Source organism: Seriola aureovittata, chromosome 19 (genome assembly GCF_021018895.1).
Source record: "Seriola aureovittata isolate HTS-2021-v1 ecotype China chromosome 19, ASM2101889v1, whole genome shotgun sequence".
NCBI lineage: Eukaryota > Metazoa > Chordata > Actinopteri > Carangiformes > Carangidae > Seriola > Seriola aureovittata.
This window is the reverse complement of record NC_079382.1, coordinates 3,117,002-3,139,087: the sequence shown is the minus strand read 5'-3', so window position 1 is coordinate 3,139,087 and position 22,086 is coordinate 3,117,002. Positions and strand designations below refer to the sequence as shown.

General features: G+C 40.4%; 1 protein-coding gene across 18 annotated transcripts in view; it reads left to right on the top strand.

The window, feature by feature from the left end:
* The first annotated feature begins 3,033 nt into the window (after positions 1 to 3,033).
* afdna (afadin, adherens junction formation factor a) overlaps positions 3,034 to 22,086 on the top strand; it is a 102,317-nt gene continuing 83,264 nt past the window's right edge. For all 18 annotated transcript variants that reach the window (XM_056363501.1, XM_056363512.1, XM_056363513.1 and 15 more), the window contains exon 1: positions 3,034 to 3,321. In XM_056363501.1, the coding sequence (XP_056219476.1) occupies positions 3,220 to 3,321 (102 nt within the window). In that variant the 5' untranslated portion in view covers positions 3,034 to 3,219. The remainder of the gene's footprint in view (positions 3,322 to 22,086) is intronic.

The window sequence follows — 22,086 nt, the reverse complement described above, 5'->3', positions numbered from 1 at the left end:
TCTGTGAGTGTGTGTGATACTGTGGTGACTGAAGCAGTGATAACATCACAGATACAGGAAGTGGCGGGGCTATCTGGTGGAGTTGGTTTCCTTTGGTGGTTTCTCACTTCTGCTTCTGATGTCTGAACAGTTCAGCAACAATTCACACACAGTGTCGTCTCACCAGTGGTAGAGGAAGTGCTCAGGTCCTCTACTTAAGTAGCAGTAAAATGTTCAAGTACTTATTCTGCAGAATAACCCAGTGGTTTACAGCTCATGGATTGGGCTCCTCCAAAATGTCACAAAATAAATCTGACGGGTTGTGAGATGGTTTAAACCCTTTTTTCTGCTACACAAACTTGCATTTATTTTTTAACTGTAACCTGTGGAACCTGTGGCGAGGGGCCCCAACAAGACATTACATTTTTATAGTAATGCATCACAAGCCATAAAGATTGCAAATAACTGGTAACTGAAATGTATTGGAGTACATGTGTTAGGTAGCAAAAAATGGAAATAATTAAAGTCCAAGCATTCCAACATTGTCTCAGTCTCACATACTTGCTTTATTCTTTAGTTTTTCTTGAAAAAAATTCAATTCTGCAGCAAAAATCTGTGATATAAGATTAATTGTAAGATAAATTCATAATTATTTCAGTTTGTTTATTGTTGTTTCCTTTTTTTTCCTTCAGTCCACCATGTACTGCGAGATCAGCTGCTCTAATAAAAGCCTTTTTTCATTCATTACTGACACATGATGTCAGTGCAGCACTCATCCATTAGACACCAACACCCACAAACTCAGGCACAGTGACTAATGTGCTTATAAGAAGCTGGAGCTACCGCTCTACACCCTGTCTGAGGGAGTAGGTGGGAGGCCTACACAACAAACCACTCTGCTGTGTCACTGCTATTTTTGGAGATGTGATCACCACTGTATTCCTGACATTTCACATGTATCTGCCTGATATTTGGTTGGTGACCTTTCAGAGTCACTGACAGTTGTGTGTTAATAAGGAGCTGGTGTTTACATAATTGAGCCCTCTGCCGCACAAATATAAGCCCCCCAACACATACACGTACTGTACAAACACTTGCGAGCAACAGAAATGAACCTTTTCTGATTATATTATGGAGAGTATGTCGACACAAAGGAAGAAATCCTGCAGTGAAGTTTAAGTTTACTTTCTTTACTAATTGATTTAAAACAATAAATGAAATATATTGTATGGACTGCTGCATTTGTATCATTAACAGTAATTAATTGTCCAGAATTTAAAATTTTCTTTATATAGGTTTATTTGGAAAATTTGGAAAATTTGATTGGAAAATGTTTGATTTTATGTTTGCAGCCACTGTGCTGTGAAATACAGTGTGTGTGTGTGTGTGTGTGTGTGTGTGGTGTGTGTGTGTGTGTGTGTGTGTGTGTGTGTGTGTGTGTGTGTGTGTGTGTGTGTGTGTGTGTGTGGTGTGTGTGTGTGTTGTTGGACTGAGGGACTTGGCAGTGTTGTGTGGCATTCAGCACCTGCTGGCTAGGACTGAATTAGCAGATAATATAACAACAGAGGACACAAAGAGTGCTCCTCTCCCACTGTTAGAGAAATAAACATTTCTGATTTGTGGATAACTGTGAGGAATTCATTTTCTGAAACTAAAAGGTCTAATATGTCATATCTTGAAAAAGTCAAAACAGCATTAAAGTATAAAGAAATATTTGTTTTAATGAGCTTTATTTGATATATTTGTCTGTAAAATTGCCTCAGATATACAGTATGTTTTGGCTGTAAACTACAAGCCTTTGACCAGAGCATAATACTGTATGATGCCCTAATAACTACTCTATTATATGAATGAAATTTACTGAAAAATAGATTATGTAAAAATGATCAAACTAAAGATAACAACCATCATGAAACCAAAAATGACATTTTTATAAAATCATCAATATCTGTCTTAAAAAGTATCATTTAACAAATCAGTTTGACGCTTATTATAAAGTAAACAGTTATAATAATTAGTGTAAACCTTTAAAGGAGAATAGATTTTAAACTGCAATATTCAGAGCATGTTGACAAAGGCAAGACACTTTGCTTTCCCTTTTCTTCCTTTGTTTTGTGAATTCACTGCAATGTGGTTATGTTATTTATAAAACAAGAAAATAAAATTTCTTCATCAACTTGTTAAAATACTACATTGTTATTAGGCACATTTTTAAAAACAAATACATATCGGTAGCTTCCAATTACAGTGTTGACTGTTCGATAACTGGAATGGGAAATAATTGTTAGTATGTAGTATATATTTTTTCTTAGTCATTTCATTTTCTTTATTTGGTTGTAGTCTCTGTGTTCCTTAGTACTATTTTCAGTTACTATTTACAACGTCATGACATCCCTGCAGCATCACTGCAAAAATGATATTATATTATATTAAATTATAATAATAACTTGCTTGATTATAGCACTGAAGTTTTACACTGTTATATAGTCGGAAAGGCAGCAGATAGCAGTAACAGGCAAAATAGAAAAAACTCACATGGTTAATTTCATTCTGTCTACTTTTAGGAGAGGTCTTTGTACAAACCTTTAGCTTCCTACCTCTCCTGCACAAGCTTTGTATATCTGAGTATATGTAGGTAAATGTGTGTTTGCATATACAGTATGTAAATATCTTTGTGTACATATCCTTCCTTCTATAATACGGTATATTATGTGTAAACAAAGTAATAAAATAAATAAACAAATGAACAAGTTGTGGGAAATTTCTTGGAATTAAATTAATTGGTTTACTGAACATTAATAATCTTTAAATAAATTAGTAATAAAAATAAATCAGCTGCAAGCTTAAATAAAAAGGGCCATAATTACCACACAGTGACGTAATCCCTCTTACTACCACAAGTATTTATTGTTAACCCTATGTACCAAAGTGCTTTTAGTGAAGCAGCGCCATCCATCACGTTATTGGACCCCAAACAGTTAACAGTTTTGCGCGTTCACAGACTCACATCCAGAGTGGATCGGGATCGCGCGGAGCCGCACCGCGAACGCGAAGCAGAACAGATCAGACAGCAGGTCGGTCGGTGAGCAGAGAGACGGACCACACGAAGTCCTGGCGATAGAACAGCAGACCTGAACCTTTGGTGTCCGTGGCGGTGTTGTCTTCCCCTGTGGACTAACGTTACGGGAAGTTTTATTCAACAGTACGGACGGACGGACAGGGTCAGAAACGCTGTCCACCATGTCGGGGAGCAGGGAGGAGGAGAGGAGGAAACTGGCCGACATCATCAACCACTGGAACGCCAACCGGCTCGACCTGTTCGAGATCAGCCGGCCCACAGAGGTAGGAGACCAGCCCGGAGTGGCAGGAGAGGCCGCGGACCCGCAGGCCCTCTCCTGGGTGAATGGGAGACCGTAAAGCTACCGCTGACTGACGCTTGGGTCGGAAATCCGAGAAAAGCCAAGCTGTTGTGGGCAGCGTGGTTTACTCGGTTGACTCGGTGGTAAGTCCCGGTACGTGCATGGAGAGAATGAATGCCAAACTCCATTGAAAAATCTGCCGATATACTATGTCGTAGTATACAAACATTACACAAGATGAGGCCTTTAACTATTAAATAAATCTTTTGGCGTTCATGACCACTTACCAACTAAGTTAATTATTCGCCTAATGATCAGCACCACGTTTACATGAAATCTATATTTTCAAAAGAATAATGTGGCTAGCTACTAGCTACCGCCCACAACTGTGTATTTGGCAAGTGGCATGAATAATTCTCAAAGTTGACACTTTACAGACACTTTTTGAATAATAAATACGCCGAAGACGAAGTGGACACTGCTGATCTTATTGAATATCGTGCGGTTTATTTTGAGAAATGTGTATGTGTGCGATAAGAGAGGCGACACTGAATTGCCAGATTTTGAACGGAGTTTGGCGTGTTGTTATCTCCAGTACAAGAGGGAACGGCACGTATCGGGGCTAGCTAGTTAGCAAGCACATTTACCTGTAGAGCAAACATGAACATTGTGTTAAATAGAAAAAGCTGGCAAAGCTAATGAGGGGCATTCCCATATAACACACCCCATAGCTATTAAAAAAAGAAACCAAAGTTGTAATATATCCAGCTATGTCAGTGTTAGCTGTGTGTATTGGTCGTGTAGCGAGCTTGCAGCAGTGCCTGCAATGGCTGACAAACCCAGCAACACGGTGAGGTTGTTTGATACGCAGGGCAAATAGATAAAAGCTTAAAGTATTAGCAACAAGCTGGGTGTGAATGCTTACATCAGGTAGGGCACACGAAGTGAGGATGCTACTGGCTCACAACGCCACAACACAATCTCCCAGTGCAATGTACTGACCATGTCGTGTCGTCCCTCATTGTCCTTACACTAGCTAGCTGCATGGGTTGCTGCTTGTTTGACCAGCAATAATTTGACCCTGCAACATATTGTGGAGCAGTGGTGTAATTAAATCGCCAGCCTGGACTCAGGTTGTGGTTGTTTACTAATAACATGAGGGGATAAGACGGTCCTCTCTGCAGGCTTCACATAGCTATAGCCACCAGAAAACAGCAAGGGCTTGGTCATGTTTTAGTGCTTAACAAGTTAGTCAATATCCATCTAACCGTCTTCCCTTAACTGGGGCATCTCATGGCTAAGTAGTTTTGATTTATAGCTATGACTGTGATTGTGTCAGCTGCAGTGTTTTTAGGCGGGTAGCCCCCACCTCTCCTTGGATAAGGGTGTAAAGGGGGCTCACAGGGGTCCCCTCTCCTCTTCCTGAGCCGATTTAATTCATCAGGATTGAAGCCGTTGGCCGGTGTTGTGAAGTGCACACACAACCTCTCGATTCGGTGAGAAATGATTAACCCAGTCCAGAAGTTCTCTAGGCTGTAGTTCTCTAACTGTACAAGGAGCAATGCCACAGCGTCGCTGCTGAAGACGGTTCAGACTTTAGTCCAGTCGAACATGATTAAATGTAAGCAGATGCATGGCCTTCCTTGCCACGCCACACCCTCCCCATATGTCAGCTGGTAGAGCCCCCAGGCTGCACAAGTGTCCTTCACACTGTCTAGACTGCTCCTGAGTATGGCTATGTATGATATATACTGCGCTTGAGATTAAACTCTACAGTATGATCTATGATTGACGCTTATTTTTTAGATTTCTTTTACCACACAGAATCATCATATTTGATAATTGAAACATGTTTAATTTCAGACCAAACTGCCACAGAGAGCGGTGAGATCATTCGTGTGATGAGATTAGCCATGGATGGCTGATTAGTCTGGAGCAAAGGTTCTCAAACTTTTTAATCTTGCAACCCAAACTGAATAAGTCCTGCTGTGAGCTTAATGTGGGGCTCATTATAACATAACAGGTACTCGTGTCACGTGGGGACTCGCAGCAGGCAGAGATCTGGAGCTTATTTTTGCAGAATTCAATAAACACTGGGCTTGAAAGATGCGGCACAGTGGATTGAATTTGGATGCAGTCACACCAACAGTTTGTTTTACTTGGATAAAAAAGACTGTGGGAAAGTTTACTTTGCATCAGTTTTGTATTAATGCTCTAGGTTCAACCTGCCCAATTAAAACTGAACATGAGTGTATAATGAGTAGACATGTTGGTGAGATTTTGGTGGTGGGTGGCAGCACAGTTGAGATGCATTTTGGGTAGCTTATTGATGCCTTCTGTGTTTTAATTCTTGTATACTTGAATGTAGCCTCTGGTTTAATCCGGATCAGACCATCGCCATTCACAGTAAGGTGGCATTAAATAACTGCTACACGTCACCAAGGAATGGGTGTTTTCAGTCCTGTCAGATGAGAGACGCACAGCATCTGCAGAAATCCTCACCAAAACACATGGTTTTATATGCATAAGAGTTTGAATGTTGACAACTGACACCCAGCAGTTCTTTGTGCTTGGAAAGCTGTGCATGAGGGAAAAGTTGTTGTCAAAATTGTCCTAAATATAACTTGTGACATATAAACAAACACAGTAGATCCAAAGCCAAGTTTCAGAAACTGATGTGCAGAATTGTTTTTTTTTAAAAAAGGAAATCTTGTTTTTATTTTTTATTATATATGAATTTGGAACTAGTTCCAATTAATGAATCATAGCTTAATACACATGTAGGGCTTCTGTTTACAAGCTCTGGTACATGGCGTGAAGCTAAACAAGCCATAAACAAATGTGCTGGATTCACATATCTAAAACATTAACTGTACACACTGACACACATTGTTCAGGACAAGCAGACCTTGTATACAACGCGAGAGACGGTGCGAGATAAATGATTGAGAGTAGATGATGCGTATCACTTTACAAATGTACCCTCAGCATTTAGTCACCGTGCACTCAGGCAGTATGTATTCAGCAACACAATTAGGCTGTAGGAAGTGGCTGTGACAGTCTTGTAATTAGCAGGTAGCACTATTTAAGCCAGTAATTACATGTAATGTTGTTAATCCGGCAGGTCTGATGTTTACTGTGTTGACATTTTCCCCAGCAGGGGCCGTTTGAAGCTCTGGTTAAATGATGATGTTAGTTCCTGTAGAAGTGTGTTTGTCCTCAGATGATTGCTGAATCATGTAAAACAGGTTGTATCTTATTATCAGGCTTCGACTCGAGGCAAGGCAAAGTCAAATTTGTCGAACGGTACCTTTTTTTTATTTGCGTGATGCAGGTAAGTTTTAAAGCTCCTCCACTACTCCTGAGTGCTGACCTAAGGAAGTTTCTTCTTTTTTTCTGACCCACTCAAGAGAGGCCTGAGGTTTAAAACTGGAACTGTAGCTTTTTTTTTTTTGTTCGTTCATTTTTCTCGATTGATCGTGTCTGGAACAAGACCTTCTGCACCACTGTATCAACCCCACCAGACACTGACCTCTCAAAATCTCTATAGGCTGCTGACTTCTTACATTCACACTGAGGCTTGACTGCATGTTAGGCCATAGATTACTGACTTAGAGGATCCCATAGCGGGGTGTCTGCAGGAGCTTAAACAGACAGAAAAAGTATTAGATCTGAATTTAACTTTTAAAAGAAATAAATGTTTTAAATAGACTTTCTAGAGCTTTAAAGCTGCAGAAGAGCTGGAAGTGTAACATATATTTTTTTTGTTACTTTTTGGTTTGGTGTTTCGAGTGTTGAAATGATCTTGAATGCGTATGCTTAGGCCTGCTCACAAAATGCCTTAAATTTTTCTTCCTGAAACCAGCTCATGACATAGTAATAACTCTGAAAGCCCCACTAGCTTTGCTTGTAATTGCAATCTGCTGCGACAGAATGACACAAGTCATGTTGAGGGTGAAGTGTAACTCCCCCCTGCAAAAGACTTTGCTGCACAAACAGCATTAATGGATGTGGGGGTGGAGGATCTTATACACCTTTGCCAATTGCTTAACGGACAATTTGTACACTTGAAAGTCTGAATTTAAGGAAAATTCAAGAATGCTGCTTTGAAAGGATGTAGGAAAACTGTCTTGGTATGGCTCACAATATATTCCTCAGCTGCAGTGTGTATAGCATTGCTGCATGGGATGGCGGTGCGTTGAAACACCCTGTGACATTCCCATCATCCCATCCTCATAGTAGCACATGGTTATAGAAGAGGAAAAACTGACAAACAGAGCTGGTTTTTAACAATTGCAGGACACTAAAGGCTGCAGGTTAAGAGTGACCATACATCTGGTCAGTAGTTTCCTCACTGCTGAGTTTCAAAACTTTCACTGCTCACTTGTGCAGCAGAAATCAAATTGTTGCTTTTGCTCCATGTGGGGGGAAAAAAACAGTAAGATGGTGGACAACAGATGAAACATAGTCTTCACACAGTAAAATTTCACGTTAGAGGTTCCTTTTCATTCTAGTCAGAATAAGCTGAAACTAAAAAGCGATTACCTTTTGTCACAAAATATCTTAATTCAATGTAAGCATATTTTCTCATAGTAATTAAAATCTGAGTCTGAGGTGAAAGGTATTTACTAGCAGGAAGCTCATATCCACCTTCTTTCCCATGGGATGTGAACACAGCATTTAAGCAGACTCGCCGTGACATCAGCGACCGCTCCCTCCTTTTCCCTCCTGCACAGGAAGCAGGAAACTGGACAGGAAGTGTGTGGTGTGTGGAGATAGTGGGTTTCCTGTGGTCTAGGTGGAATGATTGTGTTGTTTTTTTTAGTTTTTTTTTTAGAGTGATGCGTGATCAGATCTTTCTCTTATTTTACCAGCCATTTCCAGATTGTAGGGCTTATCCTTTCACCAGTGACGCCAGTTCTTCTGTCGGTGTCTTTAGCTATTTATTGATATCATTTCTCATATTTTTGTCTTGTTTTGATTTCTTGACATTGTCCATCTTTTATTGGGAGATGTTACTGGGTGTATCACCTAGATAGACTTATAGAAATCTTATTCTGTATCCAGCTGAGGGCATGATCCTTTTTGTTAAACCTATTGAGAAACTCTATGTGGAGAAAAGAGCCTGGCAATAATTTCTGTTTTTGGCTGATCCAGCAAATTAAATACCAGACAGATCAATATACGTTATCACATTGATGTAACGCAATTATATAAAAGCCTGTACTGATACAGAGCAAACCAGCTCAGCCATTTGAAATGCCGTTCCTCTGTATAAACAGTGTGGGAAAAAATCTTTGACAGTAGACAAACTTATATTACAGCTGTAGTTAATAAATATTCATTAGCAAATTATCTAACAGTAATTTTCATTGATTAACTGATTGTTTGGTCTATAAAATGCCTAGTGCCAAGAAGACAAGGCGATGCTTTCAAATGTTTGGTCTGACCAACATCACAAAGCCCAAAAAAAAAAACTTTTTATTTATTTCATATTTTCTAATTTCAGATTCAGTTCTAGTTTCAGCTCTAATTTATACTATCACATGATATATGTTATGGCTGCAACTAATGCTTTTTTTTCATGAGCGATGAATCTGCTCAGGATTTCTTTAGATTAATCAATAAATAAAAAGAAAGAAAGAGAAGAAAAATTTCCCATAGCATGGAGTGGGGTTTTGTTTGACCCACTATCCAAAGGAGATTCAGTTTTCTGTAATTTATGACAAAGAAAAGCAACTTCACCTTAACCAGTGAATGTTTGCTTTTGCTTAAAATCATTAAAGCTAATGTTGAGATCAACTAATCATTTCATTGAGTAATCATTGCAGCTCAGGAATATATCGTGTTATCGTCCACTCCTTCTTTGATTTATCACTTATCCTCCTCTGTGCCTGTTCACAGGCGTGCAATGATCACTGAACATGTTGAGAACCAAGCTGGACCTTATTGTGCAGTAAAGTGATGTTCAGTGTCTCTCTTAGACCACCATGTGAGGTCAAAAAGAAATTGTGTGCAACAAAGAAAAAACAGTGTCACTACAGAGAGAGAAAGATTGTCGTCTGGCCTGGTGTGTACCTGTTTGATGCAGCTGGTCATAGTAGCAGCGTGTTTGGCAGCAGCAAAGTGGAGGCCTGGTTAACAGATCTGCTTGCCTCAGCCACAACTACAATACCAAGACACACAGACACCCAGACACACACACAGACACTAGCTGACAGCTCACTGCATTTATCTGTTTGCATTGTCCCTCTGTGTGTGTTCATCGGCCATACCCCCCACCCCACCACCCCCGCTTCTGTCTCTTCCTCATCATGTCATATGGCAACTAGCTAGCTGTGTCACCATGGTAACGCTGTAGCTGTGATGAGCAGTGACTACAGGAGCTCAGCAAAGAGGCCTCGTATGCGCACACACACACACACACACACACACACACACACACACACTATACTCATATACTTTAAAATGAATAATTATAGCTGCGATTGAAGGTATTCTTGATACAGATCATCAGTTAGTTGGACGTAAGCTTTGTTGTGATTTGACTCTGGACCTGAAGTGAACAGGACTCAGTAATCTGCTCGGTTGTGAGTGGGTCGACTGTGTCAGCCAAAGGCTAAATCATGCGTCTTTGTCCAGGTGTTGTATTTTCCAGATGTGATAAATCTCTAACCCATCCCATTAATTCTTGCCAGTACTTCCTTTTTGTAGCACTGAACATGCCTCTAGTCATTTTTGGATGATATATACCTCTTCCTCCTACATGGTTATTGGTTATTATACTTATCGTGAGTTATTCGGGACAAAAGTGTCCAAACCAAATGAATATAATTTATTGTAATAGTTCTGTAGGTGTGTGGAGGATCCCACTGATGCTAAGGCCTGTTTACACTTGTCATTTCTAGTGACTAGTGATATCCAGATAAATACCTCATGCAATTTAATACACTTTCATTTATAATTAGCCACGTTAATACATCTGCACCTTTTGGTTTTCCCAACCCTAATTATATCTAGGGATGTGGTGATGATGCACCTGAAGTTCTTTGATAGCTGCCAAGAATGCCAGATGAAGAAGAACTTTAGTCACAACAATAACAGTTTAGCGAGCCAGCTAACATCTATCCATAGACTAACAGCAACACATGAATGACTTAGATTTATGGAAAAGACTTACCCACATCTCTATAGATCATTCACAAGTCAGATAAATGCTGCAACAGCTCAATGCACCTTCTGAAATCACCAGAGCTGCTTTATTCCATCGCTTTAATGAGACAGGGAGAAAGATCAGTGTGATTTCAGTGTAATTTCAGCATCACTTCAGCTGCTGTTATCACACAACAGATCCAGAGAGTGGCTGTTTCCACAGAATGGTTCCTGATGAAGCTCTGCTTAGATGGAATGAAGCTTATGCGTGTGCCTTGGAGAGACAGATGCATCTCAAGCCACCTCCTGAGGTTCTATTGGTGACTTAGTGTAGATGGGGTCTACCGTGAACAAACGAAAAATGTTGCTTTGTGGAGACTACAATCACTGACATTACTGTGCTTGCGCTGCTTTGTTTTTTCTTTTACGCATCCTGATTTACTGGTAGAGTTTGTTTTCAGACAAAGTGGTGTGGTGCAGAGTTCCTGGACTGACTCATAACAGTAGCTAGAAAGGATGCATATATAACTAGTTGGTAGGATGTTAATGGAAAAGGAGCATGGGGCCTTTGGCTCTGTGGATGAATGTCAACATACAAATTGCAGGTATGAAGCTCATATCAGGAGCAGTGATGTGACTTTTTCCAGCTTCATTCAAGATTTCTGGCTTTTATATTTATATTATTCTTATGTGGAAACAGCTTGTGTATTATTGCACTGCTTTTCTTTTCTAATTAAGAATCAGTACAGTGCAGTCTTCTACGCTGAAGATCCAGCCTCCTCCTAACACTCTGAGATCATTTGAGCACTGTATGTGTCTGACAGTCCACGTCCACCTATGTCGTCCTGTTGCTGTACTCATCTGCCGAATGTCTGCCTATCAGCCCCCACCAGGCGAAGCTGTAAATGTGTTGCATGTCACATTTCATGGCCAAACAGTGGGTTTGTCCATGTGCGCATGTGTGAGAGTAATCGCTCCACAGCGGTTCATTAAGAAGCAGGGCAAAAGTTCACAACCTCAAGACTCATAGCCTGTCCAGCTGAGTTATGAGCCATCTCTATGACACATACACATAAACAGATGGATGGACATGATTGGATTGGTAACCTTGCAGCTCATTTCCATCAACCGTTGCTCACTCCTATTTGAATTCAGTCCTATGAAAAAAATCCCTCTGTGTTTCTCACTGTGGTTTAAACATTAAGTAGATTGTATTTCCCTTCTTGTAAGATGTCATATTCACTCAGAGCTGCGATGCACTTTATTCTGACAGTTTCCTCCGGTTTGACAGCACGCGATGCTGTTACCTATTCCTTTGTTCAGACATCTCGGATAATTTGCGAACCCACAACTACACCGTAACTGTTTACGTGCATTTTAGTCAATTAGTTTAATTTAAATTGCATTTATATCACAGATGTGCCACTAATGCCTTTTAACATTTCACTTGGTACATTTTATAGCTTTCATTGCAATTATAATGGCTGATATTGCAGTTTGAATTAATTGTTTAGGTCATTTTTAACCCAAATGCCAAACATCCTCTGTTTGCAGCTTCTCCCTTGTGAGAAGTGTATACTTTAAATTGAATATCCCTAGGCCCTAGGACATTGTTCAGGGCCTTTTCACTATTTTCTGACATGTTAGAGACATAACAAAGAATTGGTTAATCAAGAAAATAATCAAAAATATCTAAAATCATTGATAAAGAGATAATCATTAGCTGCAACCCTAGTATGGTTAAAAAAATGCAAGTCATGAAAGCTGTTGCTGTTGTGGTCCTGAAGAAAACAACAGTCAGATCTAATTTTCTCTACATTCTTTTTGTACTATGGCAGAATCTAATCTTTGTCCAGTCACATTGGCCACTGTATCAGCTGTAATTGATGCAGTTGGCCTTGCTCTATTGGCTGCTGCCTGTTAAATAGAAGGATGGGGTTACGCTGGACAGCTAGGGTATTTATCACCACTGTTTATTTCCTGCATGTTTGGAAGTCCATTTCAGCCTCATGTAGGGCGAATGAGGTTTTACAGCGACCAGGAGCAGACCAGACCAGTCTAGATTTACGATGAGTAAATATCAGTACATGTTATTGTAGATGTGAGAAATCTTATGTAGTTATTGCAGAATGGAGGCTGGTGGTGGACAAAATATGTTGATATCTTATGAGAATTCACCATCATTTTACTTTATCAGTTGTTGTTTGTGTGTAAAGAATGAATGAAAAATGATTCATAGTTACAGCACTTGTAAATTATCTTTAAGTCTTTGCATGTAGGTTTTGGGAGCGCTCACGAACACAAGTAATTACAGGTAGTTTTCATTTTTCAGCATGTGCCATCAAGCCCAACATTAGCTACCATAGTGACTTTCTATTTAGATGAAGAGAATGGAGAAAACAATAACAGAGGATTTAGACGCCAACTGATGCAAAACTGAAGAACTGAAGTATATCCAAAACACAAATTCATAGACTCCAGAAAAACCTTAAAAATGTCTTCCAGTGAAATGATCTCAGTTTAAGTCTTTAAAACACAATAAAATGTTTAAAATGTTGAGGTGCAGAGTTTACAGTGACAAGTGCTACCAGTTACACAGACTTGCATTCCACAGATTCTTATTTACACATTTGTTTACGCTGGGAAATGTATCAAATAATTGATTCTTACTGTAATTTATAGCTTCTTTAAGCCTTAAATTAAAGTCGCTCAGTCTTGCAGAAACCCTGCTCTGCTTTGGAGGCAGTTAATTTTCGTAGATGAACTGAAATCTGATCAATATATGTAAAACGCTCCTTAAAGAAGCCTCCCTAAGCAGCCCAGAATAACACATCAGCAGGGTTTCTCTGTGTGTGTGTGTGTGGATCCAATTGGGTAATATGTCATAGTTTTAAGGGTTCCTGCCGGTCCTGGAATTCCTGGAATGCAAATGGAGTTTAGAGCAGACACAGAAGGTCAGGTAACTCGAGAGATTCTCGAAAATCGGGGAATGTCAGGGAATTTTCACAAAACTGAAATGTGTTTTTCAATGTAGTGAGTGTTTTTTTCAGCTACTTTCAAACAATTACTGCAGCAGAGAGATTTCAATGAAAGATGGGTGTAGTCCAGACTTTTCACTCCTAATAAACCAGAAAAAAAGGAGGACATTTGGGAAAGTCATGGAATTCACATTAAGGCCACAGCGGGGGTTTCTCTCTCCATGGAGGCGCTGTAGTTGGGAAGCACCTGTGGTTGATAATCTCACTCTCTTCACTGTCTCTCTTCCTCTGTCAAACTTGCATTCCTTCTCTGTGATTTGGCCTCTCATCCATCTTTTCTCTCTTTCCTCTTGTTCTAAAACAAGCAGTGTATTGTGTGTGCTCAGCAGAGCAGCCCGCCCTCAAAGCTGTGTGTGTGTGTGTGTGTGTGTGTGTGTGTGTGTGTGTGTGAGTGTGTGTGTGTGTGTGTGTGTTTGTCGCAGCCGGCCTGTCAGACCGTGTTAATCCCCTCAGAGGCCCGGCTCACCTCCTCCCTGGCTTCCCCCACCTTCCCACCCCCCACCTATTTTTCCCTCCTCCTGCGGCCTCCATTGGTTTGTGTTGCCCTCTCAGCCAGCTGATATGCTCTCCCACCTGTCAGTCACAAGCCACTCGCCTCCCCGTGGGCCAATCACTCGGGAGGTAAACCCCCCCATTGACCTCGCAGGATCAGACAGCAATCAGGGACCGATGACTATGAGTGTTTAGCACCACTCGCTACCAGCTCCCATGGTGCTTTGCAGCAGATCAATGTCTAAGTCATGGCCAACAAGGAGGAACGTTCTGTGTAAATCACTGGGAGTAAAACCCATTGTTTGCCACATGTTGGCTCTTTACATGAGGTCAGAGAGAGGTGGCAGTGGAGCTGTGGCCACAATATTTAACTGAGTGGTTGAAAAAAATATATCTGACATTTCTGGATCCATTTTCTTAATAGTTCTTGATGTCTGATCTGGACCTGTTTCCTCTTCACCTGTGTCCATACATGTGCAGAAATCAAAACCAATATGCTCTGCGGTTTTGTGATGTTTTACAGATGTCAGATCCAGTTAGTGAGGACAGAGTTTGGGGTTGACGTTTTTTGTATTGTTCTCACTTCATTTCAGATCTTTTTGAGAATTTTGCTTGCTTGTGCATCTTGATTGGACTACATTGATTACACTTTTATTACATCTTAACTAGATATTTATGTATTTTTATTCTGTCTTAGCTGGATATTGTGTATATTTTTGACAGTGTTTTTGTCTGTTGTTTGTGAATGTTAATGTTGTAACAATTACTTTCTGTTGCCCTGTTGGCCAGGCCTCTCTTGAAAAAGATCTCATTGAGACTTTTACCTGGTTAAATAAAGGAAATAAATGATAAAGTTTGATAGAACAAAGTGTTGCAGACTGCCTGACTGCTGGGTTTTCGTATCAGACTTTCAGAATTTAAGCCTGGGCGCCTTTCCAGACATCCTGCAGCATGTGCAACACTCAAAACTGGAAGAATTCATCATAGATGATACCCAGGGACAGATTCCTACTCACAGTAGATTTAGTGGACTTGAATGTAGTGCAGTCCCAAGATATGCTTGGTTTTGAGAACAGGCCATGGCAGTCCTCAAAGACATGGAAAATGTTGTAATCCTTCTGGATATAGCACATTTATATGTTCACATAGTTGCATTTAACAAGAAAAGGGCTTCTTCTCTTGTAAAAAGACATTCTGGAAACAGCAGGACAAAACAAACTGAAATAGAAGTTGGACAAATAAAACTTTTTGAAAACAAATTACAACACTTCATAGACTCCTGGACCAAAACGAGCTTCCTAAAATTTTTATATTTTACAGCAGCTATTATTTTCATGCAGAAATAAGCTTGAAAAAAACATTTTATAGGCAAAACTATTAATATATTAGTCTCAGAAGTAATTAACAATCATCAATTCATTGATGATGAAAATAATTGTTATTTTCTTCAGTCCATCTCTAGTGATCTGATTAGGAAACTTCATATGAGTTATTTATCATCAGACCAGAGCGCGCCTGTATTGTCAGCATTTTATAAATTGACCAGGAGGGTGGAACTGCAATCACAAGTAAAAAAAAAAAAAAAAAAAACAGTCTTGATAATGGTCAAAGGGAGCGTGGGAACATGGGGCTGCATTCATTGGGCGTGTTGGAGAAGCTGCTTTAGGTTTTTTTTTCTTTCTTTGGATTAGTTAAACTTAATAACCAACATAACAAGCCCTTTGCACAGGCACACACACTTGCACACACTCACTCTTCTATGATAAACAACACAAAACACAAGTGACATTCTGTAACTCATAAGACGCGAACCACAGAATTTTGGCGTCGCCTCTGTTTGTTGAAATGTCTGCTGGTTTGATGTTGTTGGTCTGTGAAGAGAATCAACATAACAAACTGAAGACAGCAGATGTGCAGATGGCTCAACTGGTCTTTCTTAGGCAAAGGGAGCGTGATAGAGCTGAACCGTGTCCACCTTAACAGTAATTTATGCCTCTGGCTTGTCAAATTTAAGGACACCACTGAGTTTAATTTTCAAAGCAGGAAATGTTTCTGTGATGCTTCTGAAGGATCAGTGTCAGTGATGGGGGTGTAATGCATCTGTGAAAGTATTAGTGTGGCAAGAAATGCAGCACTAATCAATGTTTTTATATGAACAGTGGATCAAATTATTGTGTTTAATGTGAAGGGGGTTGCTCATAGTAGCAAATCATGTACAGTTTTCAACCAGCATTGAAGTCCTCCTCAGCTCTGTGGAGCAGTTTGTTGTCTTGGCATGCTTTGTTTTAAATTTAATGTTTGATTCAGCTTGGTTAGGCTTATTTCTAGCCGTGACAGGAAGCTGTTTTCAGCCAAAAAAGCTCTGATAAAGCCAGTAAATACTAGCTGCCCAGCACCAGCTACCAGACAGACAAAGGTAGTGACTAGCTGGTGAGCATAATGGAGCATTTTAGGCACACATTTTCCTGGTGGAGACCAAAACAAAGCTAAAAGGACAGCAGATATTTGCCATTTAAGTGTCAGGTAGCAAGAAACATGAATCCAAATGAATGCTAAGGTTGCTGCTGGATGTGTAAGTAACCAACTGCTTGCTAAGATGGTTGCTTTATTAACTTTGATGTGATAATATGTCAGATATGGTGTTATCAAGCGGCAACCTCCGGGGCTGAAAAATTAAGCTAGCACTTAAGTGCCAAAAATTGCAGTAATGACCCCTTGAGGCTGGCTCCAAAAATTAGTCAATCTCCATAGACTTTCATGTTAAAATGCTCAATTTGACAGCAGCAATAAACATGTTTACAGCCTGGTAGATAAACATTTTTAAGTTTAGCTTCCTAAATGAAATGCTTATTAAAATAAACTGTTATCTGATACACAATCAGATAAATCCTTCTGGTAAAATGAAAGCACAGCTCATATTGATCCCAAGTTAGCAAAGCAGTACAAATACAGAGCAATGGTAAATGTCAGGCTGATCCAGTAGTGCAACAGTGAGCCTCATAAACATCCTTTGGTGGCAAAATCGGCTACAACACATTTTTGAGACACTTGTCATTGCTCAGCAAGACACGAGCAGCCAAACAGAAGCAGGTGCTGCAGCTTTAAGTTGCACACTGACTGGATCAGAGGAGCCTGTGTTTGTCCTAATTCCACTCCTCTCATCTGCTGCTTGTTATTAGCCCCCCCCAGTTGAGCTGCACCCCGTCCTCGCCCTGTCTCAGCTCAGCCCCACCCGCCTGGTAAGGGCCTGGTGGGGAATTTGAACAAAGAAATTTTTTTTTTTACAATAATACTGTGTGGGTGACCTCAGTGTGCCGGGGACTTCCCTACACACTGCTCCACCCGCTCATATTTATTATTCTTAGCTGTCCACCCCATTCCTTAAGAACGACTTCGACACCGAAGCAGACACATTTACACCCACAAACACACACAGCAGTGCAGTAGGACAGTGGTGATGTGTGAGTGGGGCTGACATCGCTGATGCGAACCCAGACTGTGTGTGTGTGTGTGGTGTGTGTGTGTGTGTGTGTGTGTGTGTGTGTGTGTGTGTGTGTGTGTGTGTACCTTGGAGTTGAGGGTTTTGGTGGATATCTCGCAGGGAAGAGGAAGCGACAAACTGTATTTGTCTGTAACTTGCTTCTCAGTTTGTGTTTTGTGCTATGTGTGCACTTTGAGGCTAGCAGGTCTGTCACTTTCCCTCGATGTTACTTTGTGCGGCCTGTGTGTATTTGTGTGTGTGTGTATTTGTGTGTGTGTGTGTGTTCAGAAAGGGAGAGGCTGCAGTCCAAGCTACTGTTCCAGGTCAGTTGTTTGTCTAAGAAGGCAGCGCCTGATGCAAATGCACTACATTATCCATCGGTGGCAGGATTCACCACATAACACTGTTGACACCAGGCAATTTCACCAACCAGAGGAAAGTATTTGAAACTTTTTACTGGAATGTCCTGGTGCACTTAATCCCGCACATGTGGAAATTAAGCTCAGACCATGGCTGCTGCTTCTTTGAACTCGGTTTTTTGGTGAAGGCCAGATGATGTCATGTGCTAATTTGGATTCTTGTGGCATCAGTTGCATCAGTTTCAGGATATCTGCAAATTTCATCATGACATCTCAAGGCTTTTTAATGCCAGTTAGGATGAAATGCAAGGCCTCTGCACTGGCTATTTATCGATGAAAGTCACGTTTGGAGGTCAAACAATTAAGCGAATGTTAGGAGTTCAGCCATCATTACGAATTCCTGACTCAAAATGAGATAAAACCAAAGAATTTCAGACCCTGCAAACATCTCGAATGTGTTATACAATGCATTGGTACACTCACACATACATCTACATGTGTCTGTTATAGCACAAAGCTGGTTAAACTGTTTCCAGAGATACTGACATTGCGACTTGTGTCTGTTGCCAGAATGGTTAGTTATTCTTGTTTATTTAGATTTCCTTCAGCTCCAGACTAGTCCTCCAAGAGTCCAAGTCAAGACCAGATTAGTAGATTGACCGAAAATGTATTGGCTGGTTGATAATCCTAAATATTCAGTTAATAGTTTAAGCCCTTTATTAAGCAAATCTGCCAAACATTTTCAGTACTGAGTATTTTTGTGTTGTTGGTCAGACAAAACTATCAATGCAAAGACGTCACCTTCTGCTCCTGGACCTTATTGCAACTAAGTCTGTTTTTTGACATATTGACCCCTTGTTTTTCACTTTGATTCTCCAAACATTGTCAGTGACTGTAAGCTCTGTAATAATGAAGCCCAAATGTTGTATGTTGGGCCTGTGTGTTATGACTGTGCCTACACATGGAGGATACGGTTAGAAACACATGAATGAACTAGTGAGGGTGCGATAATGGTGCTAGTCATTGTTGAGGAAAATGATGAGCAGCTGGAGGAGGAGGAAGCAGAGACACTGCAGTCTGCCAGACTTTTTCCTTCTTCTGTCTCTGAGATGCAGTAGCTTGGATTTTCAGTCTTGTTTGACAGAACTGAAATGTCTGTCATTTGAAGTGTGCTTTTATTTTGATGGATACTTGGTGTAATTGTTAAATTTGGACTGAATGAATGATGATATGATGAACTTCCTGTCTCTGTATTTGTTACACTTGGACCAGTTTTGCTGCAGCAGCATATTTTGCTCCTATCTCTCTTTTGTTTGTCCACCTGACACCTGAGAAGTAGGCATGGCCTGCCTACCAGTGCCATGGCAACACGACACCCAGCTGAGGTGGTTGCCATGGCAGCAATCAGTAGCTTGTCGGTGTTGGGTAACATTGGCAGCTCCTATTCATGGGAGCCTCAGCTGTTTGTCTTCGGAGGCAGTACTGTGTGGAAGTGGACTAACACCAATTGGTGTCAGACGATTTGTACCATAGTCTATTACCACATGATGCTATCACACCTGGATATTAGACTTGTATAAAAAAGTTACTGAAATTTAATTTAAGACCAGTGTTTCTACTAAAATCCTGTAAAATAAGTCTGGTCTGTACAACTGGGCCGATGAGGCAAAACAATTTTTATCACTTCCACAGCTAATTTTAGATTAACCCAGATTCCCACTGGACTAAAATGACCTCATTGGATTTGTATGAATGAACAAAATCTTCTGGAGAGCTGAAACGATTAGTTGATTGTCAGAAAAGTAATTATTTAGATAATCAGTTAATCATTTTAGTCATTTCTCAAGCAATACATGCCAAAATATGACTAGTTCCAGCTTTGAAATGTGTGATTCTGTTGCATTTCTGTCCCTTATGTGATATCAAGTTGGATATATTTGGGTTTTTTGGTGACAATTTTATCTTGATCTTGGAAACAGCAGTTGACAATACAAACTCAACGCAGGGTTGCTTTTTCCAGGGCTTTCACGTGTTTCACATGGTCTTCGGCTGCCCGGTTGTTATAGAACTGTTGCTTTACCTTTTATGTTTGAACATCTACAGTTATGAGCACAAGTTCATGGACTAACTGATTTGCATGTGCTTCCTCTTTAAATTGGTCTCCATGCTGAGAGGCTAAATGAATCTCAAAAATTTGCACCCAACATGCTCTCAAAGCTTGTTAATTATTTTCACTGAGGCCTAAATAACTCTGAACCTCACTGAATATGGGAAAAAAAACACAGAAAAACACAACAAAAAAAATCCCTCTGAGAAAAATAGTACGACCCATTTTACAGAAATGTACATTCACATGGGACTAATATTATCCTTATCAGACGACCTTTGAATTTGAGCTAATTTGCGGTGGAATGTTTTTTCCATCGCAGATTACCGACGTGGCAGATTCACACAGGATTGAGCGCACAGACGACCTCTGTGGTTATTAAAATCTTAAGAGGACCCCAGATAATACCGGCCCCATGTGAATAGGGCTTTAAAGGCTACATTACATGGCAGTTAATTACAGTTGAGGCCTTGGATGTGCAGTAGATAATAAGAAAAGAAACTTCCTCTGGACCTGCGGACATCCTGAGCTAATGCAGTGTCAGTCTGTTTTGCTTAATCAGTCCATTGTTTTCAGTCCTCCTGCCTTGGCTTGGTTGATCAGGTGGGTTGACACTGTCTGTGTGGACAGACTGTGTAGGTCTGTTGGTCAGTCTGCCAGTTTGTCACTACCCCCCCCCCCCCCCCCCCCCCCCCATTTTGCACCAAAGTGAGAGAGAGAGAGGGTGGGAGAGGGAGGGAGAGACATACGTGGGCGGACCTGCATAATTCAACGCCTCATCCCAAGTGTTTGTGCGCGTGCATGTGTGCACACTGCATTCTTACGAGTGCTGCTTCTTCTCTATTCTCTGCACGTTGGGACCTTCAAAAACGCTTGGTAAGGTCACATTCATGTGTGTGCACGTTATGTGTTTGTGTGCAACTCCGGAGCCATGATCACAAGGTGCCGTGTTTAACCAGCCCCCCCTGTAAACCACTGCAGCCTGTTATTGATCTTTCTTGTACATGCGCGCACACATAACACACACACACACACGCGCAGACAAACGCAGACACACGCAGACATACGCAGACACACCCAGAAGCATGTGTGACCTTTCTGGCTGTTTCTGAAGTCTCTATTTTTCCTCTCACTCCCTCTATCTCTTTCTTCTTTTGTAGTTACTGAGAATGAGAGCAAAATATCAGTAAATGGAGCAGAAGTGAATGCTTCCTCTCATTATCCAGTTAGTCTCTGACTCCGGCTTTGAACATTTCCACTGGAGATAGACTGATATGTCTTTGTATCATACAAATATCCTTTCAGATGTGTTTTTGATTGCGTCTGCTAATGAACCAACTTTCAGTATATTTACATTTGACCAATTTAATACCAAAACACTGTTTATTTTTAAATACTGACCTTTATTTACCTCAAATGCTGAGGCAGTCGGGCCTTAATTTGAAAGATAAGCCCTGGTAAATTTGAGAAAAAGTAAATTTCCTGTGAACTAAGTCAATAGTCACCACTAGAGCTGAAACGATTAATCAGTTATTCATAATCAGCAACTAGTTTGGTAATTGATTATTTGTTATATCAATTTTGTTTAGTCTTATTTTGTAGTAAACTGAACCTGTTTGGGTTTGGGATTATTGGTCAAATTTGAAAGATATTTAAAGATATAACTTTGGGCTCTGGGAAATGATTATATTGATTTTTCACTATTTTCTGATGTTTTACAGGCCAAACAACTAACAAATTAATCAAAACAATAACCAGCAGATTAATTAATAATGTTTCTTTATCATTTACCTCTTAATTCCAGTTGCTTCTTATTTGTTGTTTTTTTTGAAAATCAGTGTTGAGATCCTGTGTGATCTCTTCAGTCTGCCCCAATCAATCAAACTCCAGCTTATTGATTATATTACATCAAATCTTGGCCAGATTTTTAGTCAGCCATTAGCTGCATCATTTAACTAATGTCCACCAGTTGTATCATAGATTCTATTAACCACTGCGCAGAGTTTGGGAACAAAGAGCTTTGGAGGCGGCAGCACAGTCTGTCATTTTTTTCACGTCCATCTTGGAATACCAGAACCACGCCACGCTGTTTTTGTGTCTTAACTTTGAGCTAAACCAC